Genomic DNA, 10,414 nt, shown 5'->3' on the forward strand with positions numbered 1-10,414 from the left:
GAAATGGTGACTTCTGTTTTAATATATAAGATGTCTTTTTCTATTATTTGGAATAAACATTTATAACTTTTTACTATTATTTATTTTTTAATTTAAAGTTCATGCTATTATTAGTACTTCATTTAGGTTAACGTATTATTTGTTTTAGAACAAATAGTATTAGTAGTTATTTTAATACTTAGAAAATAATATATAGAAAATTATTTTTCAAACTTTTTATACTTATTAAAAAAATATTTATTTTAAAATATCTTGATGATTTATTTTTAATAAGAAAATTTCTATTTATATATTTATATATTAATTATTTTATTCAGAATTCATACTGCAATTTATATATCAAAAATGTTATCAGTCAAATTTTATTTTTATCGTAAACTTTTATTTTTACTGCATAGTTACCACATAAACTTACAGTTTTTACCACATAATTTTTACCGCAAGTTACATCGAACTATAAATCATAATGTAATTCAACTATAATACTACAGGCCTGTAAGAAGAAGCTTGGTGAGCTGGGAACACAAACACAATGTTGTATCCACATGACCATTGGATTGTATGATAGTGTTGTTTTATCATTTATGTTATTTTTATGTTAAAGAAAAAAATAATAAAAGGATTATGATCAACATGCTTGATGTGGTCCAAATCCAAAATAAAATCTCAGTACTGATTTGGAAATGAGATTTGACTTTGGCTAACAAATATTGGTCTACAAGCAGGTCCACATACTTATTAAACAGAGAATCCAAAGTATCATGCCTAGCCACTAAAAAGAAACAGAAGATAAAGCCGTGGGTAGGTATAAACTACTTCCAATTATATAGACAACATAATGTCAAAGATACTATAAATGTTACATTTTGCAATTTAATATTAAAGCCAATAAATAGACAGCCATACACCTGTTGATTTTGTATTAAATACAGAAAGACCCCATGAAAGAAAGATACGTTGCGTTACGTGATGGTGGGCATAAATAAAGGAAGACATTACCAACTCACTAAACCAACCAGTTTGAGAGGAAGGCAATGACTAGTTCCGATCAATCTCCTTCGCACAATGTCTTTGTCTACGGCAGTTTCCAAGAACCATCCGTCGTCAGTTTGATCCTCGAATGCAGTCCTGTCACCGTCTCCGCTCAGCTCCACGGCTTGTACGTCTTTCTTCCTCTTTTTTTTGCTCGGAGATTGATTAAAGGGAAATTGCAGGCCATGACCATAGCAAAATAACAAAAAAATTATATACCCATAAGAACTTTTGGCTATGATATTCTTTGTATAATATGTATAAAGACAAAAAATACTCTTTATTCTACTATTTCATTTTCACTATCACTTCTATCGTTCATCTTGTTTTTTTGAAATTTTTTTTTTCCAGAATTTATGTTTGATCTTTATTCTCTTTCTTTTGTCTCATGATCATTTATAAGCTTTACAAATTTTTTGGAAAGTGATAATTCGCATGTTGTGTAATTATCTGATCCAACAACTATGTTTGATCACGTTTCTTCATATATTTGTTTGGGTTTACAATTTTGATACTTCGATATATGTGGATTAAAAATAGAGGATGCGTAAGAATTAATGGAGAAGATAAACAGTAAATGTTGTGTTGTACTATTCCATTTGATAAATATAGAATAGTACAACACAATGTACTATTACATCATCTCCACTCCTCCTCCTCCTCATCATCTTCCTCCTCCTCTTTTTCCTCTTCCTCTTACATCATCTCCACTACTCCTCCTCCATGTGCACGCAACTCTCACAGAAGCTTTCCTTCGTGTTACATTTATGTTGACATTCTCAAGCTGTTATGTTAACTTTGACCCTCCCAATTGGTTAGATAATGTGGTTGTGTCGAGTATTCCATATTCAACCTATCATATTAACTTTGGTCCTCCCAATCGGTTAAATTGCTATAATTTTCTTCATAATCCCTATCCCCATATCATACGTCATATGTTCCATACTATTTTAAATTACAGTATAGTGTGATAAATTTATTTTCCTCTTCTTTTGTAATTTATATCTTCTTCTCTGTCTCTTAGTTCTTCTTACTCACTACTTGATCAGTTACACTGTTTTGTTTTCTAACATTGTTGCCACTCATCATCTCTCTCTAAAGAAATTTTAAAGAATTTCATATATACAAATTTTATGGGTGTGTCGAGTATTCCATACCACAATATGTATAGCATAGTCACATAATGAATAAAAGTTTAGGTTTAGGGTTTAGAGTTTAGGGTTTAGGATTAGGGTTTGGGTTTAGGGTATACGGTTTAGGTTTAGGGTATATGGTTTGGGTTTGGGTTTAGGGTTTATAGTTTAGGGTTTAGGTTTAGGGTATATGATTTGGGTTTAGAATTTTTAGATTTGGGTTTAGGGTATATGAATTTGTGTTTGTTTATCTGTCTTTGCCTATACTATATGGTTTGAGTTTAGGGTTTAGGGTTTTTCTCTCTCTCTCTCTCTCTCTCTCTCAATTTATCATACTATACTGTATTTTAAATTACAGTATAGTATGATACGTTTCTTTTTCTCTTCTTTTGCACTTTGTATCTCCTTCTCTGCCTTCTGATTCTTCTTACTCACTACTTGATCAGTTATATTGTTTTGTTTTCCAACACCGTCGCCACTCGTTAGCTCTCTCTCTAAAGAAATTTTAGAGAATTTCATATATACAAAGTTTGTGGGTATGTTGAGTTTTCCATACCATAATATGTATAACATAGTCATGTAATGGATAATGGTTTAAGTTTAGGGTTTAGGGTTTAGGATTAGGGTTTGGGTTTAGGGTTTGAGTTTAGGGTATATGGTCTGGGTATATGGTTTGGGTTTAGGGTTTTGGTTTGGGTTTAGGGTTCAGAATTTGGGTTTAGGGTTTATAGTTTAATGTTTGGGTTTAGGGTATATGGTTTGGGTTTAGGGTTTAGGTTTGGGTTTAGGGTTTAGGATTTGGGTTTAGGGTTTAGATTATATGGTTTGGGTTTAGGGTTTAGATTATATGGTTTGGGTTTAGGGTTTAGGTTTGGGTTTAATATTTAGGATTTCGGTTTAGGGTTTAGGGTTTATGTTCGGAATAATCTATTCTACATCTATGTTATATATAGAATAGTATATAGTTCGAGCGTTTGATAATACACAGACAAACACTTTTCCATGTATTGTTATATTCTTAATTGTCACAATCTTTAGACTATACTATATGTTATGTAGTATTGTATCACAAATTCAGTTTTAGAGCGTCAACATCAAACGCACGCGCCTAAAAGGAGATTTTGGTCAAGATTGTGTTCTAATTGTCCTATCTACGGTTTGTAACTGTAGAATGACTATATTCTTGAGTTTTTTCTCCCTTTTGTACATTTCACAAATTCTCCCTTGATTAAAACTGAATTTTTTTTTTTTTTGCAGTCATGTGTATAGGCTGAAAGGGCGTTTGCACGCATGTATCTCTCCTTCTGAGAACGGACTTATCAACGGAAAGGTTTTGGTTTCATCTCTCTTGTTTCTCTTGTTCTTATAAGGCTTCCATTTTTCTTCTGCCTTGTTTTATTCGTTTTATTATCTGAAGGGTTGTCAACATTGTTTTGTTGGTTTTTTTAAAAAAGGGTTTGATGGTTTGGTGCAGATACTAATTGGATTAACAGATGCTCAGCTAGAGAACTTAGATATGATTGAAGGAGATGACTACGTGAGGAAGACTGTTGAAGTTGTATTAACTGTGCGTGTTATTACTTCATATTATCGTCAGTTAATCTCATAAACATGAGATTGCTTAAATACTGAAGCTCTTATTTCACCAATTTAAATAGGACACTTCTGAGAAGATGAAAGTGGAAACCTATGTATGGGCTAACAAGGATGATCCTGATATGTATGGAGAATGGGATTTCGAGGTTTTAATTCATTCTCTCAACTTATCTCATACTAGATACATGATTAAGTCTTTTCTTTGCTTAATGGTTTTGGACCTTTGGCGCAAACACTTTATGTAAATACTTGATTTGGTACTAGGAATGGAAGAGGCTTCACATGGAGAAATTCATGGAAGCGGCCAAGAAATTTACGGAATGGAAGAAGAATCCGGATGGGCAATCAAGGGAGGAGTTTGAGAAATTTGTACATGAAGATCCTCATGTGGCCTGAAGAATCTATGTGCTTTTCTTTTGTTTCCCATCGACATGTGTGTTGAAATCACTCTCGTTATCTATATCTTCTACTGCAAGTAAGAGTTTTATGAGTGGAGAACAAAACAAACAAAGAAAAAAGTATATGTTGTATTGTTTGTGTAATTGAGTTAGTTAGTCGTATGCAGGTGTCTTTATCTTTTTTTTTGGATGAAATAAAAGGAAACAAAAATAAAAATATGTACTAGAACAGATTTGAACTTATCATTATTATTTTAGTAGTAATCCAGCGTGTATTTTACTTGCAGTCTGAATAAATTGGAAATAAAATCATCCAATCAAATACCTTTCGCAACTTTTGAGATCATGACTATGATAGGTCAACACAACGTTCCAACTATTTTGGCAAACCATTAAAACAGTCTATACAATACGGCAAGATGTTTGACTTTATTAGATTAATCTTTAAGTTTTTATATATTAATTTTCAAACTATCTTTTGTTAGATTGGTAACCCACCCGTATTAATTTATTAATTTATTTGCAAAAAACAAGGAAAAAGTGGAAAGAAATATTAATATAATCCTTGAGAATGTCTTTGAAAAGCATTGTGTTAATAATGCCAATCAGGTCTTAATCCTTAAAAAGTCAAATTACTTTGAAAATACAATAATTATGGAAGTGGTTAGTGCAGAGATGTTGTTCGTTTGGTAAGACTTGAGCAAAAAAATTTGGACAAATAACAAAGCTTCCAGGGTTTGAGTGCGGCTTATTGTCGCGTCTATTCATTCCATCAAAAACTGCAAGATGATTTTCTGTTCATATGCAGATTATGTTACAGAGTTGTTGATAATAATCCTGAGATTGATGACCGTTAACAAGAAAATTAAGTATCTAACACAAGTGTAACCTGAACATAATAATAAACAATAAACACATGTTTCGCCTAAGATTAGTTTCAAAAGAAAAATATTTCGCCTAATATTTAGAAGAAGCAAAGAGCCAGAGAGAAATTAAGCTGTTTCATCATCCTAAATAATGATCATTATTGTTGACCCAAAAAAATAATTATCATCATCATTTCGTGTCATGGGTATTTTAGTAATTACGTTCGTAATGGTTTATATAGATTTGCCGTTCTGTAACCGCTAATATCAAATTTGAAATATTTAGCACTGAGGGTAATATAGTAATTTCAATCAGCGATTGTAACCGTTCGTCTCTCTACCCGAAAGCTGAAGCAGACCTCTCGTCTTCATCCAACGGCTCTCTCGAATCTTCTCCGCTCTGATAAATTTACTTCCTTTATAAATGCTTTCATCTTTCCTCAGATTCTCCGATTTCGAATACGTAACTAGTTTGATCGGATTCCGATGGTTAGGACCATTGGCGAAGCCAGAAATTTTTTTCAAAGGGTGCACCAATAATAAAGTAAGAAATATTAAATAAATTATTAAAATATTAAAAACCAAATATTAAAAACAACATTATTGTATAAAAAATCTAACATTTTATAAAAGCATTCTTCTTTCACTCATGGCTTGAAATCGGATCAACACTTCTTCGTTTGCGACATCATCAAGCAATTCTTTTTCTATAAAACAAATGAGATAATCACTTAAAAGATCATCCCCCATTCGATTTCTTAGAGCTGTCTTTACTATCTTCATTGCAGAGAAGCATCTTTCAACACTTGCAGTAGCAACCGGCAAAGTCAAAACCAACTTCAAAAGCCTATAAACCAAAGGATGTGCAATATGCTTTTGCGTATCTACCATCAGAAGAGAAAGATCTCCAAGACTCTTCAGATTTTTAAATCGCTGATCATGCCGTACATTGTCGATAAAAATACCAAGTTGTTGCTCAAGAGATAAACAGTCCATAAAACTGAAGTCCTCTGGATAGAACTTAGCCAGCTTCACCAACTTTGACTTGTCGAATGCCCGAAAAGCACCAATAGGATTTAAGGAAGCCATACAAATAAGCAGCTCAGTGTTTACCTCAGTAAAACGATCGTTGAATTCCTGAAGTTGCAAATCCAAAGTTGCATTAAAGCAATTAACCTTATAGTGATGCAAATTAGTGATGTTGGTTTTTTTCCTTGGCCTCCGAGAATCGATAAAACCTTCTTCCATATCGAGCATCTGAGTATCATGTTTCTCACAAAAAGAAGAAACTGTCAACATTAGTGAATCCCATCCATCATCTCTTACTCTCTGTAACTCCCGCTTAGTAGATTCTACTAGTGACATAGCATTCAAAATGTCTTGATCTTTCCTTTGCAAAACCATAGATAGATTCTCACATATTCCCAAAATAAGTAACATCAGATGCATATAGAACACACAATCAAATGTCTGAACATATTTGAGAAGACCATATGCCTGGCATCTCTTAGAATCATCTGCGCCATCCTTTTCGATATACTCAAGAACTTTAATAATAGTAGAAAAAAACCCAACCAAACGCAACAACGTTTTATAATGAGAACCCCACCTTGTAGTTCCAGGCCTTCGAAAAGAAATTTCTTGATTCCGTCCTTTCCCAGTGTTAATGTCACCACTAGCAATTCCAGCATTTATCTCGGCTCGATAATTTTCCCGGACTTTATCTTTTCGTTTGCAAGAAGCTCCAACCACATTCAATAACATAGAAACCATATCAAAGAAATCAGAAACCTCAAATATCTTTTTCGCAACAGCCACTACAACCAACTGAAGTTGATGAGCAAAGCAATGAACATAATATGCAGAGCTGTTTTCTTTAGAAATCAATGATCGCAGGCCATTAAACTCTCCTTTCATATTACTAGCTCCGTCATAACCTTGTCCTCTCACTTTTTTCAAGCTCAGACCATACCTAGCAAACAACTCATCAATAGCATGCTTCAAAGATAAAGAAGAAGTCTCTTTCACATGGACAACTCCAACAAACCTTTCTTTGACTGCTCCTTTCTTATCAACAAATCGAAAAACAACAGCCATCTGTTCTTTGTCAGACACATCAGCAGATTCATCTACTAATAGACCAAACACTCCGTTGTCAATTTCTTCAATAACAGATTTCACTACTTCTTCTGCAAAAGCGTTTACAATATCCTTTTGAATCTCTGAAGAAACCATCTTGTTATTTCCTGGAGCATTCTCCAAAACAACTTTTTTTATAACATCATTGTGATCAGCTGTGTATTTCAGAAGTTCTAAAAAGTTTCCTTTGTTAGAAGACTCTTCTCCTTCTCTATGACCTCGAAAAGCTAATCCTTGTCGCAATAAGTATCTAGAAACATCAACAGAAGCATTTAATCTGATACGATACTCATTTTTCATCGCATTAGTCTTCTTGTACATAGCATGTACTATGGATTGACCTTGATTCATCAAATCATCACACTTCTTGACAGCATTATTGTGAGAACTGTTAAGTTCTCCTACATGGAAAGATAACCTATCAGGCTTATGCCAATTCGAGAACCCACCCCTCACAAATCCAGGATACGCATCATCTCTAAACAAGTAGCAACACAAACAATAAGCCTTTTCCTCCGATACACTGTACTCTAGCCAATTACCATACAGACCAAACCAAGCTGAATTAAATCGTCTCATTTTACCACCTATGAGTCTCTTTTCAAAGTTATGACCAAGTGGTTGACACGGACCTCTAAGAAGGTATTTGCGTCTTACCTCATCGACTTGATTTGCATTATAATCCTTGATATTTTTCCTTTTAGCAGGATCCCACGGCAAATCATCAGTATTATTAGATGGTAAAGTGTTATCAGACAGTGAAACTGATGCTTTTTTGTAGTACCGTTCCATTGATTAAGCTAAAAAACCAAAAAGTACATAACATAAATCAAAACGTATAGTATAGCAAAAGTATTATTTATAAAAATTATAAGCTATGTAAAACTTGCAAACTATCAACTGTAATCAAGAATAAAGCCTCTATCTATGATCTTGGACTTGTACGACTGGAACAAAAAATTCAGATGCTATTTAAATAATTACTAATCATAGACATTGACATTGCTGGAACAATTGAACAATTCAAAACATAATTGCACAAATATAAAGAATAGTTAATTAGTTACCAGTTTTGTATGGTATACAAGAGAAGAAAATTCTCTCAATTTGATTTGATGATTTGCACTTGCAGTTGCACGTTGAAGAAGAAGCTTGAGCGATTAAATTTTGTATTAAGCGTAGACATAATTTAGAATAGTTAGGGTTTAACAAAAACTGTAGAGAATATAATTGGGCTTTGGAGTTAATTGTAATCTGTAATGGGCTAAGTTATTTTTTTTTCATTAAGGCTTTGATGCAAGCAAATTTTAGTGGGTGCACAATTATAAATTCATGACAGTTAACACTATTTTTTTAAAAAATTGGGTGTGCACGTGCACCCTCACTCCACTGTGTAGCTTCGCCAATGGTTAGGACCGATCCGGTGGTGGAGATTTAGATCTGCACCATCCCTCTACATGGTGCTCCTCCGTCGTGGCGGTAGTAGCGATCTAACGCCTCCTGGAGTAACATGAACGATTCCGATTACGGTGAAAATCAGGTATAAACTCTCTTTTCCAAACACTTCTTTTCTGCAATTTTAGAACCATTGATGATAATGCGTGAATGCATACTAACGATTGCTAGTTCGTGCGTTCTGTTTTCTAACATCTTAGGGTTTCATAAAAAATAAAATGGATATAGGGATTTTTAATTTACTGTGAGGACGCTGTCTTTTAATCATTACGAGCAAAAAATATTTTAATTAATTATTATTGGAAAATTGGAGCATATAACCATGAAAAAATGTTAATTGGAAGAATAGCGTTTAACCTAACAAATGTATACACGGCATCTTATATATACTCCCTTTGTTCCAATTTATTTGATGTTTTAGGTTATTACACATATATTAAGAAAACACATATTTTTATGTAGTTTATCTTGGTAACATAAAAATACATTAAATAAAACTATTTTAACCAATAATAAAAAAGTACAGTATTTTATAATTGGTCATAAAATTCAAATCATATTAAATTCTACCTAGATTAGTGAGAACATCACATAAAATAGGACAAAATGAAAATCCTAAAACACCACTTAAAGTGGGACGGAGGGAGTATAATATTACTGTGATACCCTCTCCAATTTACCGGCTCACCTGCTAGAAAAATATATAAAAAATAATAACTTTTATTGCCTCAAGTAAATCGTGTCCTCTCCCATTCCACACAATCTCCATTCTCACTTTCTTCCTCCGTGGTTTCTACCTTTCGATACACTCCTGCATCTCAGTGAGCATCTCCGTCGTTCTCTCTTCCAATCATCTCGGTGGTTCTAATCATCTCGGTGAATCTCTATTGCTTTACCGTTCTTGTTCCACCTCAAACCGTCGATTGTTGTTAGATCTCTGGAACTACGGTAAATTCTCAGGTGTTTACCTTCGAACCTTTTCATATGTTGTTATTTTTCTTTTCTATTTGAGCTGTTGTCGGAATTAGTGTATTATAATTGATAAATCTACAACCTTGTTTCCATTGCATGTCCGATCTGATTTTTGCGGCGAATTTGGTCAATTGATTTAGGGTTTAGGTTTCCCCGATTTTTCTTATTCTTTGTTACATTGAATTGTGCATTTTAGCAGAGATACATAGTAAATAGTATAGTAATATAGTTTGATGTATGGAATAGCATATGCTATAGAACTTGTTTGCGTGGGATCTTTTATAAATATTCTATTTGAAATGGAATAGAAAAGACTATATGCGTAAACTATTCTATTTGAGATGAAATCAGTTGACAAACTATTCTACTTGAGATGGAATTGCATGATCTGTAACGAATGCGCTACCGTTCTTTATCATTGTAATGTTTGAAATATAAAAGTTCATGTTTATATAAAATACAATGGATTACTTTGTTATAACCATGATTCCCTCTTACTTTGTTCTTCAAGTTTGGCATGGACTAAATTGTGGTGAAATAGTTGACTTTCACCGACATGAAAATACAAAAGGTCTTACGCGAGGGAAGGAAACCGGAAGAGGGTTCAATCTTATTCGTTTTTGTTTCATGTTCTATTGATATGAGTTTTGTATTAGTATATATATATGCTTTACATTAGTGTGTGTATTTTACATTAGTGTGTGTATGTAATTTTGTAAAGAAAAATAATATATTGGACGTAAATGGAATAACATTGATTATGACATCAAATAAAACATAATACAATGTGATGTTGAATGGAATGATATTTATATAATGTTGT

General features: G+C 33.1%; 2 protein-coding genes across 2 annotated transcripts; one reads left to right on the forward strand and one right to left on the reverse strand.

Moving 5' to 3' along the window:
* The first annotated feature begins 960 nt into the window (after nucleotides 1–960).
* LOC130506729 (protein AIG2 B) lies at nucleotides 961–4,321 on the forward strand. Its single transcript, XM_057001410.1, has 5 exons — nucleotides 961–1,159; nucleotides 3,423–3,495; nucleotides 3,640–3,732; nucleotides 3,824–3,907; nucleotides 4,026–4,321. Exons 1-5 carry the CDS (start codon nucleotides 1,035–1,037, stop codon nucleotides 4,155–4,157), a joined length of 507 nt encoding a protein of 168 aa, XP_056857390.1. The 5' UTR covers nucleotides 961–1,034; the 3' UTR covers nucleotides 4,158–4,321.
* Nucleotides 4,322–5,649: 1,328 nt separating this feature from the next.
* Nucleotides 5,650–7,956, reverse strand: LOC130506730 (uncharacterized). The gene is made up of 6 exons (XM_057001411.1): nucleotides 7,506–7,956; nucleotides 7,298–7,397; nucleotides 6,948–7,207; nucleotides 6,847–6,852; nucleotides 6,574–6,767; nucleotides 5,650–6,162 (listed from the first exon to the last, which is right to left on the reverse strand). The coding sequence occupies exons 1-6, from the start codon at nucleotides 7,954–7,956 to the stop codon at nucleotides 5,650–5,652; spliced, it is 1,524 nt and encodes a 507-aa protein (XP_056857391.1).
* Nucleotides 7,957–10,414: the final 2,458 nt, after the last annotated feature.

The sequence above is a fragment of the Raphanus sativus genome, unplaced genomic scaffold, assembly GCF_000801105.2.
Source record: "Raphanus sativus cultivar WK10039 unplaced genomic scaffold, ASM80110v3 Scaffold3600, whole genome shotgun sequence".
Classification (NCBI taxonomy): Eukaryota; Viridiplantae; Streptophyta; class Magnoliopsida; order Brassicales; family Brassicaceae; genus Raphanus; species Raphanus sativus.

What these genes read in the sequence shown, in the direction of transcription:
- LOC130506729 (XM_057001410.1), top strand. Translation starts at nt 1,035, where the DNA reads ATGACTAGTTCCGATCAATCTCCTTCGCACAATGTCTTTGTCTACGGC. An exon ending in CTGTTGAAGTTGTATTAACT is followed by an intron (nt 3,733 to 3,823) that starts GTGCGTGTTATT and finishes CAATTTAAATAG; the next exon opens with GACACTTCTGAGAAGATGAA. An exon ending in ATGGAGAATGGGATTTCGAG is followed by an intron (nt 3,908 to 4,025) that starts GTTTTAATTCAT and finishes ATTTGGTACTAG; the next exon opens with GAATGGAAGAGGCTTCACAT.
- LOC130506730 (XM_057001411.1), bottom strand. Translation starts at nt 7,956, where the DNA reads ATGGAACGGTACTACAAAAAAGCATCAGTTTCACTGTCTGATAACACT. An exon ending in TGATGATTTGATGAATCAAG is followed by an intron (nt 7,398 to 7,505) that starts GTCAATCCATAG and finishes TATTGCGACAAG; the next exon opens with GATTAGCTTTTCGAGGTCAT. An exon ending in GATCACAATGATGTTATAAA is followed by an intron (nt 7,208 to 7,297) that starts AAAAGTTGTTTT and finishes TGCAGAAGAAGT; the next exon opens with AGTGAAATCTGTTATTGAAG.